General features: G+C 40.9%; 1 protein-coding gene across 2 annotated transcripts; it reads left to right on the top strand.

Moving 5' to 3' along the window:
* Positions 1-153: 153 nt before the first annotated feature.
* LOC143290550 (WD repeat-containing protein 37-like) lies at positions 154-26713 on the top strand. 2 transcript variants are annotated; one of them, XM_076600091.1, is made up of 12 exons: positions 154-291; positions 2996-3237; positions 3811-3881; positions 5171-5290; positions 8674-8862; positions 12720-12907; positions 13839-13899; positions 16587-16775; positions 19416-19554; positions 20575-20709; positions 21599-21713; positions 23847-26713. In XM_076600091.1, exons 2-12 carry the CDS (start codon positions 3074-3076, stop codon positions 23982-23984), a joined length of 1509 nt encoding a protein of 502 aa, XP_076456206.1. In that variant the 5' UTR covers positions 154-291; positions 2996-3073; the 3' UTR covers positions 23985-26713. The 2 variants fall into 2 exon arrangements, with proteins under 2 accessions (XP_076456206.1, XP_076456205.1); XM_076600090.1 differs by having other exon boundaries at positions 198-437.
* The last annotated feature ends 479 nt before the right edge of the window (positions 26714-27192 follow it).

The following is a 27192-nucleotide window of genomic DNA, read 5'->3' as shown; positions in this document are numbered from 1 at the left end:
TCCCTTTTCTCGAACTTTTCATCAGAAACTAATTGTTTTTACAATTCAAGTGAACAGACACTGATTTAGCAGTAAAATGACGGATTAAGCAAGTTTATTTAGAAAAAATTCTCTTGGAAAATCCCCAAATGTTACCTAATGTCTTAATGAGCTCCCTTTTTCTACTGCTCTGAAAATCAGGAAAGATAACTGTGAAAGTAACAATTGGCCTAATTAACAAACGACTTTTTAGTTCGCATGTCCTTTTGAGCAGAATTACGAGTGAACAGAATGACATTAGGTTTCAAAATGGTATGACAAATGTTAAGTTATTTGTAATACGTTTCGCAGTGTGTTCATTTGCTCTGCAGTTCTTAAGGAAAAAGAATCAAAATGAAAGTTCATGGGTGTGTCGCCATTGATTGAACTTCGAAAGACAGACGAACTGATTTTCAGTGGTAACTGGAGTTTTCATATTTTCTCTAGGTTGTATAGTAAAGGCTTTTTCTGATCAGTTGAGAAAAATGGCGGAAAGTTTGAGCGTTACAGTGTGAAGAATGTTTATAGTTTTGGCCTTCCGTGGACAACCGTCTTGCACAGTAGCAGTAGTAGTAGGTTAGGTACAAAAACAAGCTTTGAAGCTTATGAACAGTCCCTTCTTTGATCTCATGACACATTTTGTTACAGACTTTAGACAAGGTTCGACGCTTCATTTACATTTTATTTATTTATCAAACTCTCTAAGAATAGTCAAGAATTTTGTAGAATTGTCCATTTCATTCTTAAATGACTCAGTTGATGGTGCTTGTTTTAAATGCAGTGGCAGTTGATTCCATACATTCGTCACTGAAGCAAAACTGTCTTGTGTTAGTATTTGAATGTTGTGCAATAATTTTTCCATCAGTATTTCTTGTGGAACTGTACTGAGGTGCAGAGAAGAACTGGTCCCAAGATACAACAACATGACCATTGAAAAGTTTATATGTCTAAATCAGATCACCACGTATCCTTCTAGTTCAACCCTTAAGGGAAAATGATTTTAGATTTATAAGTTAATCTATCATTATAAGACATGATGTACAAGCTTTGTGGCTCTTCTCAGTACCCTCTCAATTGCAATCGATTGTTGCTTCAGATAAGGACCTTAACGTATTTGTGATAATCCCAAGTAGAATGCAAAGATGTCAAAATCATGATGAATGATTTTCCTTTGTTATAAAAATGAATTATTTGTACACAGTTTGATGTGATGATTACTGTGAAAATACAAAAAACCAAAGAATGGAATGTACAAATAATGAATGAAGGTGCAACAATTTTGAATGAGTGAATTAGAGGATTGTTGACCAAGATCTGTTCTAAAAGCACGTATACAAGAAGAAAAAAAGAAATGTACCCCATGGATAAAGTGCACTGAAACCTCATGTTTGATAATTTGCTTGCAGAGACACAGCGAGAGATGTTCTTTTTTTTCAACAGATGTCTACCACAAGTTTGTAATTGCAAAAGATAAACCTATTTCCAGTGTTGATATTTAAAGGTTAGGACTGGATGAACAACAGTCAACAATCCAGATAATTTGTTTGCATGTGCTTTGACACACACACACACACACACACACACACACACACACACAAGTATTATATAAAGTCATGCAAACACACACAAGCCTGTACATAGGCTCATCCATACACTTTTTTTTATATTTGTGCACCACACACAGTGGAACACCTCATCCATTCAATAACTACTGTGTTACATCATAAATAAGAAAATCAACATCAACCAAGAAATTACTGATAAGTCCATACAGGAATATTGATCCTATTTATTGGTAACATCTATTTTGAGTCTCCTTATCAGTTGCCTTTGTCAGTTTGTAACAGCATCTTTGAAGACACAGCAGCTGTCTTTATTCCAGCTTCAAATTCTTGCCAGGAAAACTGTCTTTTCCATTTTCCTTTGAAGCATTCCACATTATGGACCTTTCTTAAGATAATTTGTCATGTCTGGCTCTTTCACTTCAACAGTCACTGAATTATATAAATTTTTAACACACATTTCAGTAACAACAGTTTATGACTCTGTTCTCTGTGAGTGTGTTTGTATACAGTCACAATGATCTATTTTGATATTAATCAATGCAAACTGTTGACATATCAATGGATGATCATTAATTCAATGGCATAACTATAAAAAAAAATATATATATATAAAAAAAGTTTGTCACTGATAGATTGAATGATGTCAACAGAAGAAAGTCAGAGACCTGTTAGAAGTACACTGTTGTGTTTTCATGGCAATCAGCATTGATTTGGTTGGTAAACTTACCAGGTTGTCAGGCTGATGAGGTCAATTGTTTGTGATCTGAATTACATGATGTAACTGGCACACAGGAGCCTTGCAGGTTGGAACCTGATTGTGGGAAGACATAGGTTTGACAGTTCAGAGTCAATAGTATCCCTCCTTCAACAAAAATTCAGTGTGGCTTTTGCAGTGAAAGGTCTTGTGTTGCCCAGTATGATATGCAGTTGATAAGAGGATTTGACTATTTTTTTCTAAATTAAAGAAGTCCATTGGCTTTTTTGCAAACTTTCATAGGGCACTTGACAGTGTAACACTGCAACGCTGAAAACCACTGTTCTGTGACCAGTATCTACTATCACTGTCATTATGTTTTTACTTGAAAAGTGTTAGTGTTTTAGTGGCTGATCAAGTGTAATTGGGATTGCGCTTTTTCATTCTCCAAAGCAATGGCCTGCATTTAATTTGCTATATTATGATAATATTTAGAGTGCTTAGGTTTTCCTTTTTTTTTCCACATGCAAGGCAACATTTTTCTTTCTGACTAACACACACACACACACACACACACACACACACACACACACAGATTAATATTAATTGATATAGTTACAATGCTTTTGTTGCATATCAGTACCTATACATGTAATGATGTATCTACATATCGATATATATGTGTAGATGTATATACATATTCATATTCTTCATGCAGTACTGACAACTTCATTGGCCGAACCAGCAGATCAGAGCAACATTAGCTGAGCAGCCAACACAGCTCAAACTCCCAAGAATGCCAATGGATGCATCAGCTTTGAAACAGCAGGTAAAGAGGAAAGGGGTGCCACACATGATTCGTCATCACCGAAGTCGCACAGAAGGTAGTCAGCCAGTTCCAGGGCTGAGCCGCTATCGAGATGAGCTAGAGACTGAGGCTGTTCTCCCACCAGTTATGAGGTGAGTGGAGATGGGAGGAAAGATAGTGGAGGAACAGTAGGAAGTAATTGACAGGATATATACAGATCTTTATAAGTACATAAATATGTGAATTCTTTTTGAGAAACGGTTTATGTGAATTATTTTTCAGAAGCAGTTTCTTAAGAACATTATATAAGATATGATGATTTCTCTTTTCAACTAAGTCAACTAAGCCGTCATATTTAGCATGAATAAGATCATTATCTGATTAGTTGATTGAAATCAACATGTCTACAACAATCTTCATAACCTAAAAAATATATATTTATGTATTGTTGTTTCTGTGCAGTGGCACTCTTTTTGGCTTTTTTTTTCTATCAAAGCTGTGTGTGTGATTGCTCAGTGCATGCATGTGTAAGTGTATGCATGTGTATATGTATGTATTAGAGCATATTTTATACATAAATATGTGCACATCCATGAATATGTGTGTGTCTGGATTTCTTTATGAAGATGCATTTTTTTCCAAAACTTGTGTAAATCATTGCATGTGTCCAGTATAGCTTCTTAAATGAAAATGAAATTGATTTTTAGGGTTAACTTTATTTGCAGGGAGCGGTTGTTTGACCTGTTTGCGCAAATAGAAAAGGAATTTGAAACTCTGTACACGTCAAATCTTTCATGTAAGTCCTTGCACTTGCTCTGCCCCAGCTCTATTTGTTTCTCTGTCTGTCTGTCTGTCTGTCTGACTCACATTCTTTCTGTATTCCTTCACTCTCTTTCTCTGCAACCTGTCTCACTTCCTCAGTCTTTCTTTCTGACTGTGTCCCTCTGCCTCACTACTCTTCCTTTCACTGCTTCTTTCTTTTCTTCTGTGTTTCTGGTTTTGTGTTTGCTACTAACAGCAAAGTGAGAGCTGTATTATCAGTGGTTTCTCCAGTCAATGGGAAATCATTTACAGCTTAGTCTTTTGTGAAGGACTATGACTCTCAAACTAGGAGGCAAAGTTGCGCTGGCTCTTAGTGCTGCAGCCTTGGGGGCTAGTTGACCTTTGGGAACCATCCCAGCGCCGACTGTCCTAAAACCCTCTTGGCCGAGAGAGTGGGGATGTAACTTGGGCAAGACACTCTCCACTATAATCAAATTCTAGCCCAGATTGTCGGGACAGCAGTTGCCTTCTCTGCTGTTCTGATGGTCATAGTCGGACACGACTGACTGTCGTATATATATATATATATATATATATATATATATATATATATATATATATATATATATATATATATATATGCTTGTATATGTGACTCTGTGTGTGTGTGTTTGTATGCAATGTGTTTGAACTGATTAGCTGATTTCTCACACACACAATAAAATATAGAATCCCCACAGCTCAAGCTTTAGTAAATGACACCATCCATATAGAGATAATTTACACCCCGTCTGTCATTGAGTCATTCCCATCCTGCTGAATGGGTGATTGACAGATCATCAATACAGTGTTAGATATGGGTTTATCAAGAAACTCCCTCTGTTCAGGAAATTTGAAGGCCTCAGTGAAAATACTCAAGAATCCTGTGAATCCACTAAAACCATTTTTTTAAGGGACACATCAAGAAATGTAAAGTATGTTTTGCTCAGCCTGTATTTACTCTTTGACAGTGTCCATCCAGTTTCATCTGCCATTTTATTGTTATTTGATTAAGAAGTACTCCGGTTGATAAGTTGTGTTTTAGATAAGATATGGTTGCATTTTGCTGTCAGAATAGGTTTTTTTTTTTATAATACCACAGAGAAGAAATAATCATTCATTTTAACGCCAACATGTAGAAACAGGGGAACACGAGAGTTGAAAAGCACAACTGTGGAAGATGTTTGAAATCTGATACATACTACTAACACTTGATTACAGCTGCATTGTGATGAACCCCAACATTGTCATGCCTGTTATCATTGAGCTATGTATTGTCTTCAGTGCAGGAACGTGTGGAAAACTTGACAGAACGCTTGGAGACCAGCAGCACTGCAGGAGATGAGAAACCAGGCCGAGAAAGGTCGGAAGATGCTTCAGACTATGGCGGCAAATCCAAAAGAGGTATGAAACTTGGCGTCAACTTCTTAAGACTTAAGCTTTGTTCAGTCCACTTCTGCATGTGATTATTTCCTCTGATATACCTTTCTTTCTGTTCTTTTCTTTCTTCCTGCATTTTTATTTTTTGGTTTGTTTGTACTTGTCCTTTGTGGAAAAACAGAGCCTTCTTTGTTAGAAGGGAAAACAAATAATTGTTTGCTTGGGGAAAAGTGAATGATGAGAAACAATGAAAATTGAGAGGTTCTTGGTTCTGTGAATAAAGTGAGGTGGGTTTGTTTGTTTTTACTGATACCTAATGCAAGAACACACAAACATTTGCTTCCATTTACAAAAAGAAAAAAAAAGAGACACGCACATATCAGCAAGTATATACAGCATGTGATAGAATGGCACATGTTCTTGAGTCGATGTTTATGTCCAGTATGTTGAAAGAAAAAGGAAAAAAATATGGGTAGAGAAAAGGGGGAAAACCTGAATTCCTCAAACATAAATCTCTTGTAACAGCAAGAAATACTTTTCAGTTTTGCACAATAAAATACAGCACACTGCAGCACAATATGACAATATGTACCAGTACAGTACACTGATGATAATGACAAGAAAAACACTTCCTGATTCCAAGAAAGAAAGAACAAGAGAGCCAAGGCCTTCAAGACTCACTTGTAATACACTTTAAAAAATCTATTTGTTAAAATGTGTTCTGTATTTGTTATTATAAAGCTTCGGGTTAAAAAAAGAAAAAAAAGAAAAAAAAACGTCCTGACGGCAGATTCAAACCCCGTGTTTTCGGGTGAGAAGAAACTGTCTTACCCATTATACTATCGTGGCTCCTTAACTGACATTCTAAAATTTAGCATTTAAACATGCTTTTTTAACCCTTTGAGCCCTGACCACCGCTTTACCGGTGGTAGAGAAAAATGACATAATGCCTTTTAATAATAATAATAATAATAAGTGCGTAAACACTTGTGTCGTGTTTTGCTATTGGTTGACTTATATTGAAATCGATCTTTTTTATCCAAAGCACATGCACAAAACACAGTGAAAAAGCGCGGCCATTTTGGTACTACGTTCGCTGACGTCAGAATATTACGGTTTTTCTGATTTTTTTCTGATTGGCTCTTCAATATAAGTCAACCAATAACAAAACACGACACAAGTGTTTATGCACCGCTCAACCGGTGGCTAGGCATTATGTCATTTTTCTCTACCACCGGTAAAGCGGTGGTCAGGGCACTCTTTTTATATCTGCCGTGACACATTAAATACCAATTATTTGCAAATTTTGGCTCAGGAGCTCAGGCAGAAGGGTTAAAATTGCTCAGGAACTCAGGGCTCAAAGGGTTAAGAGCGATAAATCGATTGCGGTATTCACAGTGAGAACGCTGTTTAAATTATATTATTCTAGTGTATCTTGGGCATTCAAAAAATCTTTAAGGGCAATTAAAAATTCTTTTTAAGTCCGCGGTAAAGGAGACGTGCTTATCGCCGCAATCACACTGCAACATTTAGCTGTTTTCTCTGGATCTAGATAGATGTACAAGTTTAGTTACACCCGCCGGGAATGTAGTACGACACGGTCGATTCAATTTTTCTTTTATGCTCATTCTAGTTTTATAGTTTTAAAGTTGATATGAAAATTGAGTATTTTGTTAAACTAATAACATGTAGAGCTAAGTACAAGTACTTCCTAAATGTCATATGAAGTGAAAAGGACTTCATTTTGAGAAAAGTCAAGACTGGAAATTTTTACGTTTCATCATGGTTTATTATTTTTAACTGTGAATTCCGACTGATTTTGTTGATATTTTTATGGCAGTTTGGGGCATAATCTAGTAAGTGATGAGGCGTTCACAAATCTTTCTCAGAATAAATGTGTAATGGTCTCCTTCTCCAACTTTCCATCACATGGTATCGCGTATTGTTGATTGAATATAGGATTGAACAGCAGAAACAAAACAAAATGGCATCCTTTGTTCGCGAGGAATATGAGCACGCGCTTTGAATATGTATAAATATGTGTATGCAATTGATTTTTGCCCATGACCTTCAGGGCTCAGCCCACAGATCTATAAAGTCCACTCGTAGTATTGATTTTAGTATTTTCCGAAAAAGACCACTTGGGCGAATAAACATGGTGAAAGCCCTGTACACTGACAGTAAAACACAAGCTTTTTATGTATTGAGTATAATTTCAAAATGTGATGTTTAAGATGAGAAAGATCAGTTTAAAGCAAGTTAACCCCCATAGCATTAATTACAGATTAATTTCCCTTTTTTATCATCTGCACCAAAGACGTGCAAAATAAATATAACTTCCATGCTTAGCAAAAGAAGTTCCTGTTTGAACAAAAAATTCTAAAAATGACTGCTCTTGTTATTGTGTCAGAACATCAGATCAAAGTGCCAAGTTTAGAGAATTTTTAAAAAAATGTAAATATAACAGTATAAATTCAGTTTGCATATAATTAGGCTTCTTTTTTTAATTTTTGTGCCTATCCCAGAGGTGCAATATTGTTTTAAACAAGATGACTGGATAAAACTGAAATTTTTCCTATTTTTATGCCAAATTTGGTGTCAACTGACTAAGTATTTGCAGAGAAAATGGCAATGTTAAAGTTTACCACGGACACACAGACACGCACACACACACACACACACACACACACACACAACCGAACACTGGGCTAAAACATAGACTCACTTCGTTTACACAAGTGAGTCGCACACACACACACACACAGACAACCGAACACCAGGATAAAACATAGACTCACTTTGTTTACACAAGTGAGTCAAAAATACAGGAAGGAAGGAAAATAGGAAAATGAGTTGTTTTCTCTTTGTAATGATGTTACATTCTAACAATGCAGCTGATGGTCATAATGATGATGTTAAAGAGTAGGATGCATCCTTCCAATTGTTGGTGGGACAGAAATACTAAAACTATGTACAAAGCTAATTGTTTATGATTACAATGATGTTAGTGACAGTGATGATGGTGATATCAGTGACATTGGTGATGACGTCAGTGATAGTGATGATGGTGATGTCAGTGACATTGGTGATGATGTCAGTGACAGCGATGATGGTGATGTCAGTGACATTGGTGATGATGTCAGTGACAGTGACAATGATGACGTTAGTGACATTGGAGATGACATCAGTGACAGTGATGATGATGATGATGATGCATGTAGCCTCTCAACAGTCAAGAGGAGCAGAAAGTGCAGACAACATACCAGATCTGTTGTTTATGATGATAATGATGATGACAGTGCAGAGGAGAGTGATGACAATAAATGTAGTGATGATGATGACAAGGATAGTAATGACGATGATGATGTGTGATGATGATGATGATGACCATAATGGTGGTGCCGCAGCCTCCCAGCTGTCGGTGGGCCAGAAAATCAAGACGACCTACAAGGCGTCCACAAGCAAACTGGTGTCCAGTTTCCGCGCCCCCAACGCCGTGTACACCTTGATGCACAGCTACAGGGGTCACCGGGACGGGGTCTGGGAGGTCAGCGTGTCCCGCCATTGTCAGCAGGTCATTGGCACTGCCTCCGCAGGTCAGCAGCTGTGTGCAGAGTGTGCACATGTCGCTCAGTGTGGACACAGTGTGTGTAATGGGAAGGACACGCGTTTGTTGGGAGGCCCTTGTCCTTGTGAATTATATGTGTGTGTGTGTTTGTGTGTGTTCTGTCATTGGATGAAGATCGCTGTAAGAGTGTGCGCATATCGTTTAATGTAGACGCAGTGTACAGTATGTAATGGGAAGGACGCAAGTTTTTTGGAGTCCCTTGTTCTTAAGAATTACATATGTTTGTATGTGTGTGTGTTCTATCATTGGATGATTACTTCAGAACTGCCTCAGGCTTTGTAGGTCAGCAACTGTCAGAGTGTGCGCATGTCGCTGAATGTAGACACAGTGTACATTATAGTATGTGATGCAAAGGATGCAAGTTTGTTACATGGGTGAGGTTGTGTGTGTGTGTGTGTGTGTGTGTGTGTGTGTGTGTATTCTGTCATTACATGAAGATTACTTGAACACAACTTAATCAGTGTAGGTGAAGTATAGTATCAGTGGACACAGTTTAAATATCCGTTGAAAATGGTTGGCTATTTTCTTCTAAACCTTGGTTAAGGGTCTAGCAGCCCAGGAAACTGGTTGAGCATATTTTTGGAAATCTTTTTTACTTGCTTTGATGGAACGTAATAAACGTTTTGTCTGTTTACATTTATCTCATTAATTGGGAAAAAAACAAAAACATAGTATATCACCAGCCGCCGTGGCGAAGTGGTTAGCGTCGCGGACTGACGGCTGGGAGGACGCGGGTTCGAATCCCAGCGGAGGTGGGTTTTTCGGCCCGTGGCCGGCTCCTACCCAGAGTTGAGTGTGCTGTGGGCTTAAATGGGGAGACTGGGACCACACAGTCGAGTGTCATCCGCTTCAAGGATGCGTCTTTGGGTGTGTTGCTCTAATTACCTGACCAACACCACAAGTGTCTGTATCTCTCGGGCCTGGTTAACGCCGGGATATCATTATGACAGGAAGCGTAGAGTACAGCCTTGTCACGCAGTCCCAAACCAAAATGGACCTCTATAGCAACATCGTCATCATCATCGTCATCCTCCTGCTCCTTCATCGTCATCAATATAAACAAAATAGTCTCAAAGTCTGTGGCCTTTCATGCCCTGCTCTCATGGTGACCTTAGTTTCGATACCCCTCCACTTCCGTGCTTGGGGTGAGTCCTGTCAATGTCGTCAGTGTCGGCAGATTCATGGGGGGCTGTTGTTTGAGGGACGTAGTGGCGGTCTCCACTCTGGGAGGGACGCTCACTCAGTCTGGCTCCGCGACTAAGCCATTATTGTCGTTAGTAGGGGGCTTAGTAGGTGGTGTCCTAAGTACGTTAAAAAAACAGAACAGGCACCACTGAACACCACCGAAGTGACTCAGCAGCAGTGCAGGGTCTCCTCTGGTGTGTGGCCTCCTGGCGACCTAACATCGATGGTTCCCTGTGGACTGCTGACGCTGGAACTGCGACGGACGAACCCTGGTGTGGCTGTGTATGGGGGAATCTAAATGAGCGGCGTGGGAGTAATGCCACTGAAACGGTGCAGATGATGGGGCAGCAAAAAAAAACAAAAAAAACAAACATAGTATATCTGTATCTTGTTTTTCTTTTCTTTTTTTCCACGTTTTTAGATATTGTATGAGGTATGTTTAATGACTGTGGTCATGCTTTTCCATGTCTACTTTTCTTCCCATTTGCCTTTGGCTACACTGCCAAGTTTCTTTGTGAAAAACACACACCAGCACCAAATATCTTAGAAACAAAGCTCTCAGTCACAGGCTTTGGTTCATGTCAGAACAACACAATGGACTTGTTCACTTCAAACTAGGTCAGGGGGCAAAGTTCAGTCATTGTTCTATTGGCAGGAAACTGCCTGCAGCTGTCAAGCTTTGTTACAGTGTGAAAAATGGTCTTATCAGCATGACCCCTCAATTTCCAGTCTAGTGGGTTTGAGAGTTTCAGAATTTGTTGGCTGTATTTTTGTTTGTGTACTATTTATGATTGTGTGTTATGACTTGTGTGCTTGTGTGTGTTGTTGGTGTGTTTGTGTGGGGGATGAATAATTTTTGATAATGTTTTGTATCTTGTGTTTAATTTTTCCTTTTTGATATTTACATGTGTGTTCTATTTGTATAATAATGATATTTTATTTTTATATAAAGCTATAATACAAGCATAAGCAAGCTCTAAGCACTTTACAATCCAGTACCTAAAGTAAAACAAGAAAGCATATAAAAAGTAGTTGAAACATAAAACAGAATCATTAATATTATAAAAGCACAAGGCATAAAACTCACAAAGTAACATACTCTCAATACTACAACTGTTACACTCCAACACACACACACAGACATACACATGATTAAATGGCTGAGATAACTGCAATTTTCACTTAAAATACATACATATAAAAAGGAGCATAATTGTAATCTGCATGCCATAGATTTTGTAAAAATTGTAAAAAAAAAATAAAAAAATAAAAAATAAATAAATAATAATAATAATAATAAAAAGTTTTGGATAGAAAAGGTAAAAGGGGTAAAAATCGGGTCATTCTCCCTTTCGAACCACACCACCACCATCCATCTACCCACCCCCATTCTCTCTACTCACCCATCACACACACTCACATTGCCATGGACCTGGGACAACAGCACTATTTGAGTAATGACAAGTATTTTTAAAGAGATAAGTTTTAAGATTTGTTTTAAAGGTAGACAGGTGAGTTGTTTGTCTGAGAGCAATAGGCAGAGAATTCCAGGTTGTTGGGCCAAAGACGGAAAATGACCTCTTTCCACAGGAGTGAAGGAAGTATCGGGGAACAGTTAGCTGGGAGGAATCAAGAGACCTCATTATTCTGTTTGGCAAGTACGGGTTAACAAGCTCAGAAAGATATGAGGTGTGGTGTCACAATTCAGGCACTGAAAGCATAGACAGGCAACTTTATATTCAATTCTGGCTTGAACAGGCAACCAATGAAGTGTCCGTACAAGAGCAGTAGCACTCTCTCTCCTCGACTTTTTAAGGACGAGTCAAGTTGCACTATTCTGTATTTTCTAGAGCTTGTAGAGTTTATCATTGGGAAGGCCAGCAAAGAGAGAATTGCAATAATCTAGGTGGGATAAAATGAAGGCAACAGCAAATTTGTTGGTAGCATCAATAGACAGGAAGGCACGGATTTTACTAATCTTACGAAGCTGAAAGTAAAGAACTTTACACAGGTGGTTCACATAAGTTTCCATCATGAGAGATGAATCAAGGTAAAAACCAAGATTTTCAGAAGGTATATTGCTAGGTAGAATAGTTAGGACATCCTTCCCTATCATCTGATTGGCCAAGCGAAACAGAACACTGGAGAAATCAGCGACAGTAATTCTGTCGCACACGTATTTCTTTTTCGCATCACGGATCATTTGATTTACAACATTGCATAAGTGAGCATATATCTGCTTGAAAATTTCCAGACCAGACTTGTGCCATTTTTGCTCAGCGGAGCGACGCTGCTGTTTTGCCATCTTGATTTCAAGAGACATCCAGGGTGCACATTAACAATCAAACACATCACGCATTGTGAGAGGGGCATGCTTATCAAGCAGTTCCTGGAGGGAAGCGTTGTAAAATGTGATCAGGTCACTGGTATACAGACTGGTGGCAAATACTTCTGAAACATCAGCTTTTAAAAAGATTAACATTTAAAGATCTGTAGTTGCGTGAGTAAACATTTTTCTTTATCTTTGTTTATTTTCAAGATTAGGCATAAATGCTCATAATAATAATGATGATAATAGTCAACAAAGGTCGCCTATAGCAGTGAAAGTGTTAAACATGTCTTTTCTTTCCTTGTCTCCAGACCACACAGCCAGAATCTACTCCATCGACACGGGCGCCTGTGTGTTGACATACCGAGGGCACCAGGGCTCTGTGAATGCGGTTCGATTCCACCCTGCCCAGGACTTGGTGCTGACAGCATCTGGGGACCACACGGCCCACATCTGGAGGGCCCAGTTCTCCCCCCCTTCACAGACGTCTGATTTATATGTGAGAAACATTTGATGGGTGTGGTTCAATTCTTTACGATGATGATGATGATAAGGATACTCATATAACGCCTATCCTCAGTCAGAGACCAAGTTCTAAGCGCTTTACAAACACGGGGTCATTGGTACAGCAGGCTTCCTATCTGGATAGAACTGACTTTCAGCTGCCATTTGGGTGCTCGTCATTCGTTTCCTGTGTCATTCAATCTGGTTTCAGTTACACACACATACACACTCATACAGACATGTAACAGTTTACATTTTTTACCCTTTTGTTCATTAACACCACCATTTAGGCAGCCATACTCCATTTTCGGGGGGGTGCATGCTGGGTATGTTCTTGTTTCCATAACCCACCTAACTCTGACATGGATTACAGGATCTTTAACATGCATATTTGACCTTCTGCATGTGTATACACACAGATGGGGTTCAGGCACTAAGAGGTCTGCACATAGGTTGATCTGAAAGATCAGAAAAATGTCCACACTTTACCGACCAGGCCCTGTTAGTGAGATTCTAACCCAGGACCCTCAGATTGAAAGTCCAACATTTTAACCACTTGGCTATTGCGCCCGTCATGTGGTTCGATTGTTGTTTGAAGAGTGATACTTTTAGAACACTATAATTGCTAATGGATTGTTGTGGTGTGGTTTGGTTTGCTTTGGATAATAATGCTCAGTATTAATGACACTATGATTTTCAGCAAAGTGTTTAGATGTATTGTCGGGTTCATATTTGTAATGATAAGGAAATCTAATAATTTGGGGACCATTTAGAAGTGAGGGAGACTGATGGATAAAGAATGTAACAGTCCATTGGGATTCCTCTTTTTTTCACCTAGTGTGACAGAAAGAAAGGCTTTTGTGTTCCATAAATTCAAAACTATTCATATGGCCTTTTGTTTTGTTTTGTTTTTTCTCTCTTTTCAGAAGTCGATGTCTTCAGGAGAGGATGATGTTGAAGCCTCAGAGAAAGAGGAGGGAACGGAAGGTAAGGAGGGCTGAGTCAGTCACAAAAACTCCTCTGAAAACAAAGTATGGCTGCCTGCATGGTGAGGTGAAAATGGTCATGCATGTAAAAGGCCATTTGTGTATATATCAAAAAAAAAATCCTCCAAAAACAGAGTATGGCTGCCTATATGGCGAGGTAAAAATGGTCATGCATATAAAAGTCCACTCATGTATACATATATATACATATATATGAGTGAATGTGGGAGACACAGCTCACGAACGAGGAAGAAAAAGAAGTCACAAAGATGGGGTCATCTGTGCCATGCTCACACATCTGGTGCTTTTATGTATGACTAACAGTTGCTTGCTTGATAGCCCATGAAACAGGGAGACGGTTCTGCTGCACAGCAGTGAATGTGGAGTCAGGGTAGTTATTTGCAGTGGACTCTTCCATCCTTTTTGACTCACTTGTGTAAACAAAGTGAGTCTATGTTTTAAACTGGTGTTTGGTTGTCTGTGTGTCTGTGTGTCTGTGGTAAACTTTAACATTGACATTTTCTCTGCAAATACTCTGTCAGTTGACACCAAATTTGGCATAAAAATAGGAAAAATTCAGTTCTTTCCAGTCATCTTGTTTAAAACAATATTGCACCTCTGGGATGGGCACAAAAAAAAAAAAAAATGAAGCCTAATTATATGCAAACTGCATTTACTGTTATATTTATATTTTTTGTATTCTCTAAACTTGGCACTTTGATCTGATATTCTGACACAACAACAAGAGCAGTCATTATTATCATTTTTTGTTGAAACAGGAACTTATTTTGCTAAACATGGAAGTTTTATTTATTTTGCAAACGTTTTGGTGCAGATAGTAAAAAAAGGGAAATTACTCTGTAATTAATGCTAGGGGAGTTAATTTGCTTTAAACTGATCTTTCTCATCTTAAACATTACATTTTGAAATTATACTCAATACATAAAAAGCTTGGGGTTTTTTTTTTAAGTGTGTCACAAGTGAGTCTTGAAGGCCTTGCCTCTCTTGTTTCATTGTCTTTTGATAGCAACACTTTTCAGACGTCGGGTGAGCAAAAAGTGGATAGTTAAAAAGTATTCATGAATATAGTTTTGTATTTTTTTTATTATCTACATATTTTTACGTTTAATAATTGATAAACATTGCAAGCGAAGTGGTGGACAGTGGTATGTCAAAAGAGGGCGCTAGCTAGCGGGACAAAGGGGAGGTTACCAACTTCCAGGAGGTTATCGGCCGTAGTTGCTCTCTTTTTCTCCGCATAGGCGGATAGTAGTTTGCATAGGACAGGAATGTCAGACCCCTGCCGGAGTCTGCACTAGTTGGGTCACGGTAAGTATGTTATTTAAACGTAATGTTAGATAGAAAATTCACAGGAATGCTGAGAGCACTTTCAGTACAAACAGTGTCTCTACCATCTGAAAATTCTGTGCCAGAAAGTTCCTTTTTTTCTTCTGCTCTTTGTTTCTTCCTTTCTGGATTTCTGCCTTGCTGGTCCATTGTCCATTGATGTGTATTTTTTTCCAGAGAGCCGTGAATATTTTTTCTCTTTTTCTCTTTTTTTAAGTCATATTTGGTAATTTCAGACTATGTTGTATCTTTTTCTTGTGCGTAGGACATGTGGGTTGCCTGATGGTCATTTCTGGGTTTTTCTTATGTCTGTTATCATGTATACTTTTGTATATTATGTAGAATAATGTTTATATTAGAGTTAGTTTTTATTAATCCTCTGGCAAGAAATTGACGGAATCATCAACGTCAGAGGTTTATGTGTATGGATATGACAGTACCTGTGCCTGAAAGTCACAAAACTGGGACAGTTTTGCTGTGGAGTTGGGAGGTGAGAATTGTCATGTCTCTCCAGTCTTTGCCCACCCAGGGCTGGCAGATTTCCAAACACAAAGCTGTGGAATGGGAATTTAGTGCAAACCTGACAAGATGGCGTAGAGAGCCTTGGCCAAAGGAATGATTCAGCGCTTATAGCTTTTAGAGGCGTTTGACTGGCTAAGAGCGGACCGGGCAAGACGGCTCGTCTTTTCACTGTTAGCCACACAAAATTTGGCCAAGCAGAGCAAACCGATAGGCCTAGTTTGCATCAGTTTGACATGGTACAGTATATGACACCAAACATGGAGTATAATACAAACTCCTCCTTTTAGTGCACTAACCACTAAGCTGTTGTCTTTTGTCTTCATGGAGTGTTGGCCTGGAGGTAACTTGTCCGCCTAGGAAGCTAGAGAATCTGAGCTCACTGGTTCAAATCCTGTTGTCGCCAATATTTTCTCCCCTTCCACTAGACCTTGAGTGGTGGTCTGTATGCTAGTCATTCGGATGAGACGATAAACTGAGGTCCTGTGTGCAGCATGCACTTAGTTCATGTAAAAGAACCCAAGGCAACAAAAGGGTTGTGCCTGGCAAAATTCTGTAGAAAAGTCTATTTCAATAGGAAAACAAATAGAATTGCAGACAGAAAAAAATACAAAGTAATGGTGGCGCTCTCAGTGTAGCGATGCGCTCTCCATAGGGAGAGCAGCCCCAATTTCACACAGCGAAATCTGTTGTGACAAAAAAGAGTAATACAGTACAATATGACACAATACAATGCTTTTTTTTTCCAAAATAGTTTGGCAGTACTCTGCATGTGTTAATAAGGTGTGTGACCCCCCACCCTGCCCCCTACCCTCTCCTCAGGTGAGTCAGGTGAGGCCTCCTCTACCTCCCTGGTCCAGCAGACCCCTCTCTTGGTGCTGACCTCCCACGCCAACGTGCTCATCGCTGCCGACTGGGTGGCCGGAGGTTCACAGGTCATCACGGCGTCCTGGGACAGGTCGGCCATCTTGCATGACGCCGAATCAGGGGACATCCTCAATGTGCTGATTGGTAAGTGTGACTGGAGAGAGAGACAGAGAAGGGAGTGTATGGTTTGTCGACAGGTGTGGATTTATTGGCAGAGAGAGAAGGGAGCATGTGGTTTGTCGACAGGTGTGGATTTGTTGGCAGAGAGAGAAGGGAGCGTGTGGTTTGTCGACAGGTGTGGATTTGTTGGCAGAGAGAGAAGGGAGAGTGTGGTTTGTCGACAGGTGTGGATTTGTTGGCAGAGAGAGAAGGGAGAGTGTGGTTTATTAACAGGTGTGGATTTATTGGCAGAGAGAGAAGGGAGCATGTGTTTTTTTCGACAGGTGTGGATTTGTTGGCAGAGAGAGAAGGGAGCGTGTGGTTTGTCGACAGGTGTGGATTTGTTGGCAGAGAGAGAAGGGAGCGTGTGGTTTATCGACAGGTGTGGATTTGTTGGCAGAGAGAGAAGGGAGCGTGTGGTTTGTCGACAGGTGTGGATTTGTTGGCAGAGAGAGAAGGGAGAGTGTGGTTTATCAACAGGTGTGGATTTGTTGGTAGAGAGAGAAGGGAGAGTGTGGTTTATCGACAGGTGTGGATTTATTGGCAGAGAGAGAAGGGAGAGTGTGGTTTATCAACAGGTGTGGATTTATTGGCAGAGAGAGAAGGGAGAGTGTGGTTTATCAACAGGTGTGGATTTATTGGCAGAGAGAGAAGGGAGAGTGTGGTTTATCGACAGGTGTGGATTTGTTGGCAGAGAGAGAAGGGAGAGTGTGGTTTATCAACAGGTGTGGATTTATTGGCAGAGAGAGAAGGGAGAGTGTGGTTTATCGACAGGTGTGGATTTGTTGGCAGAGAGAGAAGGGAGAGTGTGGTTTATCAACAGGTGTGGATTTATTGGCAGAGAGAGAAGGGAGAGTGTGGTTTATCGACAGGTGTGGATTTGTTGGCAGAGAGAGAAGGGAGAGTGTGGTTTATCGACAGGTGTGGATTTGTTGGCAGAGAGAGAAGGGAGAGTGTGGTTTATCGACAGGTGTGGATTTATTGGCAGAGAGAGAAGGGAGAGTGTGGTTTATCGACAGGTGTGGATTTGTTGGCAGAGAGAGAAGGGAGAGTGTGGTTTATCAACAGGTGTGGATTTGTTGGCAGAGAGAGAAGGGAGAGTGTGGTTTATCAACAGGTGTGGATTTGTTGGCAGAGAGAGAAGGGAGAGTGTGGTTTATCAACAGGTGTGGATTTGTTGGCAGAGAAAGAGGGTGTGGCTGTGCATGGGGGACTCTGAGTGAGTGGTGTGGGAGTGATAACACATACAGTAGACATGATGGGACAGCAAAAAAAAGCAAAAAACAAACCAAAGAAAAAAAAGCACCATTGTTTATTTAACTGGAAATGTGTGTATGCTTTTACTGTTTGTTTTAAATAATGAAATAATGTGTATCATTCCTTTTCTCGTAAGACCAAGGACTGTGACTGGGAAAAAAATCAAAGTTTGTGTAAATGAGTACCTATAATTCCTAGATAATTGACAGTTGAGCTTTGGTGTTTTTTTGTGGAAAGTGTGTGGTGAGAATATGAATATTTCTGTGCATTCATTTAAAAAATATGATTAGCATGCCTTTTGGAACCCACGTACAAGTATCTGTTATAATCTGCTGTCATGAATATTCATGAGCATTTCTTTTGTCCTCTCTTTGTGTGTATATGCTTGTGATTGTGAATATGTGTGTGTTGCATGAATGTGTGTTTATGTGTGTGTTTGGGTGGGGTGGGAAGTGTGCTTGTGCATGTGTGTGTGTCAGAGAGAGAGAGATAGAGAGGGAGAGAGAGGGATGGTCTGACTCTGAGCTCATGTATAAAATTAAAGAATGGGTTTACTGTGTCACCTAAGGCTGTTGGTTTGGGCAAAAAGACTCCTACCCATAGTTGTATAGGGGGTGAACAGTTTACTGCATGGACCTCGAGAAATGTATGTGGGCAGGCAGAAGTTGAACCTCAGTGCAAGGAGGTGTACATGTGGCCTGACCCGATGATTCCACTCCTGGCAAGACAAGGCGACAAACACCGAAGTCCTGACTCGCGCTGGCCTCCCGACCATATACCATGGTATACCATGCTGAGACAGCATCGGCTGCGCTGGCTGGGCCACGTTCGCCGCATGGAAGATGGTCGCATCCCAAGACATCCTTTATGGAGAGCTTGCCGTGGGGCAGAGAAGCATCGGCCACCCACAGCTGAGATACAAAGATGTTTGCAAACGTGACAAGAAGGCGCTTGAGATCAACACTGAGTCCTGGGAGGACCTTGCAGATGACAGCAACAGATGGAGAAGTACTCTCAAGAATCAGCTACGGATTGGTGAGGACAAACTGTCAGCTGCTGCAGCAGAAAAGCGAGCTCGCTGAAAAGGGACGGCAGCCGACAGACCAGCATCAGCTTACACATGTGATCGCTGCGACAGAGACTGTCTCTCACGCATCGGTCTCGACAGTCACAGGCAACGCTGCTTGGTCCAAACAGACAGCCCGATTAGACATTAGGTCGGATATACTCTATCCATGGTCAGCCATGACCAAAAGAGGCCTACCTACCTACTGTGGGCCAATTGGGAAATAGGTAGTTGTACTAGTTGGTCATGGTAAGTTTGTTTGTTAAACGTAATTTCAGGAAAAAAAAATTTCCTTTGTGTAGGTCACGACCAAGAGTTGAGCGATGTTCATGCGCACCCGAATCAGCGATTGGTTGTGACCTCGTCCAAGGACATGACCTTTCGCCTCTGGGATTTCCGCGACTCTGCTCTGCTTGTCAACGTGTTCCAGGGCCACACTCAGTGAGTGCTTTTGTTCCATTCTTGCTGCTGTCGCACACACACAGACTCTTAGGATTCTTAAATCAAAGGAGAGGTTGGAGAGAATTCTTCCTGTTACACTGGCATGTGCATTGGTGTGTGTGTCTGTATGAGTGACACTGGCACATGAATCGGTGTGTGTGTCAGTATGAGGGATTTGCAGCGAGTAAAAGGATTTGTATAAATGATAGATGTCTGTCTCAGTTATACATTTATTAGGGAAAAAACATTTCCTTTTATGCTTTACTTCTTTGTACATTGCTGTGGTCCACTCAATACCCTCCAAAGAAACAACACAGTCACCTTAGGTGGGTGGCCTGTTGGTGACCTTGTATTGATGGTTCCTGTGGACTACTGGTACTGGGACTGAGAGAGTATGAGTCAGGGTGCGGCTGTGTAGAGGAGGGAGGGTGGGGGGGCATTGGATGATTGACATGGGAATAATGCACATGGAAGATGTTACAGCAACAGAGATGCCCACTGTTACAATTTCACCATATTTTATGATTTTCACCATATGCTCGATCAGTTTGTTCTGACATTACGCCAACGTCAAAATTGTTCCGTGTTCATTTTCGACTACATAGCATAGTCACATGCTTTCCTGTCGTAAAATTACCTAGACGCTCTAGACCTATTGATCACGAGTCTAGGACAGTCACTACTAACCTTGGTCTCACATGATGATGCTCAGCTAATTGCGTACATGTTTACATTGTAACAGCATTGAGTGGACCAACACTTAATCGTAGTAGTTACACCGTGTTGCAGGAAACCCAAGTGTTTGTATGCCTTGTAGATGAAATGTATGTTTGCTGATGTGGCTTGGAGTCCATGCGTTCCTACCTAATTCAAAATGTTCCTACATGTTCCCTGATTGTTCCTACCAACACTTGACAGGGGTTGGCATCTCTGCAGCATCACAACAAACTGAACAAAGCTGCAGCATGAAAACGTTTTCACTCTGCTGCTGTCTCCATGGTGGTGTGTTGATTTCCCCAGGCCGGTGACATCAGCGGTGTTTGCCAGCGGTGACAAGGTGGTGTCTGGCAGTGATGACCGCACGGTGCGGGTGTGGGACATGCGGAACATGAGGTCTCCCATCGCCACCATCCGCACAGACTCCGCCGTGAACAGGTGACTTGGGACCAGAGGGAGATAAATGGAACACAGAGACAGAGAGGGTTTGAGTCTGTGGGGGGTTGGGAGGGGGTGTGGGGGGTGACGGAAGAATATGTATATGGGGGTGATGTGTGTGTGTATGTGTGTTTGTATCGTAGGTTCAGTTGTTGAGTTATGTTCTTGAAACCGATTTTTTGTATTGATATTTGAATGCTTTCATTTTATATCAGTGTGCACATACAACACACACATTCACACACACACACACACACACACACACACACACACACACACTCTTACACACACATTCGATTACTTGCACTTACCACAGCAAGACACAGGTCAATCATTTATTGCATTTATATTTAAATGCTTCCATTTTATATCAATGTGCATATACACAACACACGTGCACACACACACGTTCATTGAAACACTTGCACTCGCCGCAGCAAGACGCACATCAGTGATAAGTTCTGCAGCACACATGAATTATTTCCTGTATCGATCAGATAGTTTGCTGTGCAGAATTTAAAGTTCTGCAGCACACATGAATTATTTCCTGTATCAATCAGATAGTTTGCTGTGCAGAATTTAAAGTTCTGCAGCACACATGAATTATTTCCTGTATCAATCAGAGTTTGCTGTGCAGAATTTAAAGTTCTGCAGCACACATGAATTATTTCCTGTATCAATCAGATAGTTTGCTGTGCAGAATTTAAAGTTCTGCAGCACACATGAATTATTTCCTGTATCAATCAGATAGTTTGCTGTGCAGAATTTAAAGTTCTGCAGCACACATGAATTATTTCCTGTATCAATCAGATAGTTTGCTGTGCAGAATTTAAAGTTCTGCAGCACACATGAATTATTTCCTGTATCAATCAGATAGTTTGCTGTGCAGAATTTCAGTGTCTCCTGCCTCGAATATGATCGCCATTCCTCATGACAATCGTCATGTTCGTCTCTATGACATCAACGGTGTCCGAATCGGTCGTCTGCCACGCAACAACCGCCAGGTCTGTCTGTTGCTCAGTCTTTTTCTGATGTGTGTCTGTGTGATTTCCTTATCCAGTTTGATTCTATGTTTGTTTGCAATAAGAATGTGTATGTGAGAGAGAGAGAGAGTATGTGTGTGTGTGTTTCTTTTGACAGTGAATTTACTTACATGTATATCCTGACAGACTGATCAGTTACTTTAATTCCGTGTATGTGTGTATATATTTAAAGTGTTGTGCATGTGTGTACATGTACATAGGGTAGTATGATGACTGCATTAGTAGTCATAGAACATCAGTTTATTGGTTATGAATGTTCAAAGATTGTTTAATCACTAGCACCAGTTGTCCTTTTCAGTGCCATCTCTCTCTGTACACAGCTGTGAGTCTGATATTAAAAATGGAAAATTTGGGGGTTTACACAGAACATTACCCAAGAAACTACAAACCAAAGGTGTTTTGAGTACATGTACCATGGTTTACAGATTATAAAGTGATACATTTTTTCCCTGAACTTTGCCCCCTTGTGCCCTATGATACGGTGAGCCTAGTGCATAATCAGCAATCTGAATACGTTGTTGTGAATCAGAATCATGTCAAGGTCAACCTCTGAACCTGGAAGGCGCTGAATAAGAATGAAACGTTCCATTGAATCACAGTAAAAACAGTGCACGCACAAGTCACCAGGGGGAGCAGGGACAGGACAGACTCCAGAAGGCAGAGACCAACGGAGCAGAAAAGAAAGTAGATGATGCACCATGTAAAGAGAGCTCCAGTAATGACATCAAGGCTTTGGCATCACTTAGAGACATGGCTGCAGCAACAACAGCAAGTGACCCATCAATGCTGAACTTCTTGTTTATCATTTTGCTGCGCCATATGTATCTTAAAATCAGAAATTCTCTAAACTTTTTAGTATGCATCTTATAATCTGAACAACCCTGTAGTCAGTAAAGTGTTGCAGCGGGAGCAACAGCCAAGTGATTCAGTATGAGGGTCCCGTGTTTGAATCCTGTTCACGGCACCTGGTGGGTAAAGGTTCGAGATTTTTCCAATCTTCCCAGTCAACAGGTGGGCAGACCTGCTGGTGTCTGAACCTCCTTCCTGTATATACACATGATGATGATGGAGTCTCCCGTCTGGACCAACGGATGAGTAGGCAGGCAGGCTTATCTGTTGGTGTTTGTCCTCATATGGGAGAAGAGGCCGATTCTGGATGCGCAGCACTTCCCTCAGGTGTTGCAAGGGAAAACGTCTCCAGAAGTTGAGCCCTGCTTCCTTTGCTCACGCTTCTCCTTGATGGCCAGCGTTCTCTTGTTTTCAAATGTCTTTATGCCACTAGAGCACAGCATCCTCAGCGAGAGCGGTCAAGGGCATCAGTTTTCCAGGAAGCGATGTCTATTTCACAGGCTCTGAGGTTTGTCTTCAAGGTGTCCTTGAAGCGCTTGCAGGGTCTTCCAAGTTTGCGGTGGCCTTCCTTCAGCTGGCCATACAAAAGCATCTTCGGGATCCTGCTGTCTGTCATGCAGACATCATGTCCTGTCCAGCGTAGCTGGCACTGGATCAGCAGGCTTTTGATGCTGGGCAGGCCACTCCTCTCTTGGACCTGGAGGTTGGAGACCCTGTCTTGCCACTTTATGCCGAGGATCTTTCGTAGGCATCTCTGTATCTTTCGTAGGCATCTTTATACACATGCAGAAGATCAGATACACATATTAAATATCCTGTAATCCATGTCAGTGTTCGATGTGTTTTAGAAGAAAGAGCAGATGTCTGACCAGCAGCGTAACCAAACACTCTTAGTCAGACCTTGAGGGGGGAAAAACCCAAAAGAAACTAGATTTTTTTTGTTTTGTTTTCTTTTCCCACATTTTGTTTTATTTCATTATCTATCTTCTGTTTTTTTTATGATATCCGTTTATTTATTTATTCATTTATTTATTTGTTTATTTCATCATTATCGTTGTGTCCTTCTGTCTCGAAAAACACTGGCTGCACCAGAAATTTAGTCACTGCTGGGTGTTGCACTTCCTGCTGTGGCTGTGTTGGCCAGTGCTGGGAGTGGCAGTCTAATTTGTTTATCTATTTATTGATTAATTTAATGATGTACCCGTTTATTTGTTCATGATGTCTCCGCTGTGTGCACCACTGCAGGGCCACACGCGCATGGTGTGCGCGGTCAGCTGGGCGGAGGAGAGCACCCCCTGCAACCTGTTCAGCTGTGGCTTCGACCGGCAGGTGCTGGGCTGGAGAGTCAGCGTGCAGAACAAGGAACGCACCTCCACCTTGTGAGGGGGCCCCACAGCATGCGCCGGATTTGGGGGGAGGGGGAAGATAAAAAGAGTGAACGGAACCTCCGCAGGGTTAGAGAGACGGCGATGGGTCAGTCAGGGTGAATGTTGACGGTCCGAAAGGGGTTTGAAAGTGTCTGTGGGAGTGAATGGAATGTCATAGGTCAGAAAGGGGGTGAGGGGTTATGTGAGTGTCAAAGGTCAGAATGGAGGTGAGGGGTTTTTGAGTCAAAGGCTAGAGTGGAAGATAGGGGTTAATGTGTCAAAGGTCTGAAGGGAGGTGAGGGGGTGTGAGAGTGAGGGATTATGTGAGTGTCTGAGGTCAGAATGGAGGTGAGGGGTTGTGAGTCAAGTTCAGAGTGGAGGAGAGGGGTTTTTTATGTGTCAGAAAGGAGGTGAGGGGGATGTGAGAGTGAATTTTTGAAGGTCAGAGAGAAGGTGTGGGCCAGAATGGAAGGACTGATGTTGACATTCTACAGGGAGAAAGTGTGTGAAACCAGACAAAAACACCAACAATGACACTCTACAACTGTTGTGAAAATTACATGTATACTCATGTACACCATACTCAAGTACAAACATCCATGCATCGACAGGTTGATACACACACATGTACATGCATTACAGAATTGCTCATGCACTCATTGATGTGCACAGAAAACACACTCAAGTGCTCATGTGTTGTGTGTCAGTCACTCTTATATGAGCATATCTCTTGAGTAACAAAAATTCTTTATATGATCACATATTTGGGGGCAACAAGGTGCTTAGAATTCGAGTGTACACTCCCTGATTTTTAAAGAAATACTTTTCAGTTTGTTTTATCCATCCATACGGCACTTTTAGACACTAAATTATTCATGGCAGAATACATAACGACGTAATATTCAGTTCATGTGTTACCAAGGTAGGCATGCTAAATACAACAGAACAGAAAATGAAGCAGGAACTTGAGCTAATACGCAGTGAGAAGGGAGGTGTTACCCAAAGTTTGTAGTGTCTCTGTAGAAGTCACTGGTGCTGCCACCCCCCCCACCCCCACCCCCCACGCCCCCAAAGTTTCTCGCTGAAAACCCATGGCAATCTAGCTTTCAATAACAAACATGCTGATAAATTCTAGAACGTACTATGTCATAACATTTATCACCATCTGTGAAAGAAAACAAATCATCTGCTTGGTTGGTAGGGGTGGGGGTGAAAAGCTTTACCTCAGTCCTGTGGTTGTTTCTTTCTCACTCAGAGCAGCGCAGCTTTATTGAGTTACTGGTTCATTTCATTTACAAGCACCTTAAGTTTGAAATTATGTGATATTTGAATAGCACTGGACTTCATGGTTGTTGTAGTTGGTGCATTATTGGTGTTGTGAAGTGTACGTGTGTGCTGTCACTGTGTTTTGCTGGGTAGTGACTAATTAAAAATGCCTGAGGTATGTGTTGTAAGAGTTAAGACTAACAGCAAAGAAATTGTTATGAGGTTCGAGCACATTGAACAGAACACAGGGTGTGGACCAATACTTTGATCACGACAGTCGTCCGTGTAGACACTGACCTGATTGTAGACCTGTGTATGAGTTTATGCTCCTGCAGGTAGATACTAAAGTTGTTTTGGCCCAGTAAGGTGACCTGGGCTTTAAAAAAAAATCAATAAAGATCATTTTTTGTACCAGAGGGCCACAAATGATCCATGCAGCACAGTGTGGATTTACTGAAATTCAGGGTCACTTGGTATCCCTTCCTCTCTGGAAAACTCAGTTTTCAATAGGCTTGCGGATTTTGTTTTTGCCACCACACATGCACACACTTATATATGCATGCATGCACACAGAGACACACTCATAAAAAACTTGTATTACCATCCGTGGACATCGGCATGTTTGTCGTGAGTTTATTTTTGTCTTTGAATCAGCAGTATTTTGCAAAAGTCAAAAAAAAAAAATTTTTTTAATCATCAGTATTTTGCAAAAGTCAATATTTTAATTTTAAATCAGCAGTATTTTGCAAAAGCCAGCTGGATGATTGGAGACAGAGCTTTCTTACTGTTCATAGATGCTTGTTTCTGTATATACATGTGTACAATGTTGTGCGCTGTTAGTAAATGTACTGGCTGTGTTCGGTTGGCCAGAACATGCGGAGATAGATGGTAGCCAACTGCTTGGACACACATTATTTTCATGATGTTTGGTGGCATTGTTCCTTTATTCATTTTGCCTCCCACATCCATGTTACCCATTGTGAAATGTGTCTGTTTTCAGTTTGTACATCTTACAATGGGAATGATAATACTCTGAAGAAAGACGAGAACCAGAATATTGCATGTTTTGATTTCCTGAATTTTATGTATGTTATAGTCTTTCGATGGAGATAAATACTCTAAATTATTCATTGAACGCCAAGAACATGCTGTGTGTGTGTACATTGTGAGATTTTGTAAATATAACAGCTGCACAGAATGGGAACAAGAGCACACCTTGGGCTGGGGGCCAAGAGAAAATTGAACCATGAACTCACAACCCCAAGATCTTAACTCCTACCCAAAACAATGAACTTTACATAAACCCATGGTACAGATTGGACCTTACCTTGCCATTTTCTTAAACTGTTCCTTGGTTTTTGTTGGGAGACGTTTACAATGACGTGTATTCTATTTATTTACTCAAGACAGCTGTTTTTTAGGAGAGAAGCACAGCCTTCATGTGTTTGTACATTTGTCGTCAGTGTTGTATAACGACAACAGGGTCAGTGGAGTGCATGGGTGTGAAAGTGGGGCAAATACCTGAATCGACTAGCACATCACACAAGTTAAAACATTGTCCATTTTTCTGTTTCATGCTTAAAGAACCCAACAAGCACGACAGCAACCAACTATTCAAGACACTCGTAGCATCGAGAAAAGGGCAAATGAAATGTGTAGTTGAAAAATCATCCACTTAGGATAGGCAGCCCCTTCCATTGCATTTCACGTTTTCAGGAATGGATCCCTGTTGATTTTTACCTATGCTGCATCACATTGCAGCCCCTGGGAAATTTTCCAGAACAGCCCTTCTCTAGGAAGCCCCCGCTTGCAAACCCTGGGAGGCTAGAAAAATGGGCACAAAATCAATTCGCTACATTAATACCCAAATTTCAGTCACCGAAATCCAAAGCGTTTGAACAACTAATGGAAGTAGTAAAGGGAAGCCACCCGCATGCACATTTAGTTTGCCTACTAGT

This window comes from Babylonia areolata, chromosome 15 (genome assembly GCF_041734735.1).
Source record: "Babylonia areolata isolate BAREFJ2019XMU chromosome 15, ASM4173473v1, whole genome shotgun sequence".
Classification (NCBI taxonomy): Eukaryota; Metazoa; Mollusca; class Gastropoda; order Neogastropoda; family Buccinidae; genus Babylonia; species Babylonia areolata.
The sequence above is the reverse complement of the archived record's forward strand: the minus strand, read 5'-3'. Positions and strand labels throughout refer to the sequence as shown.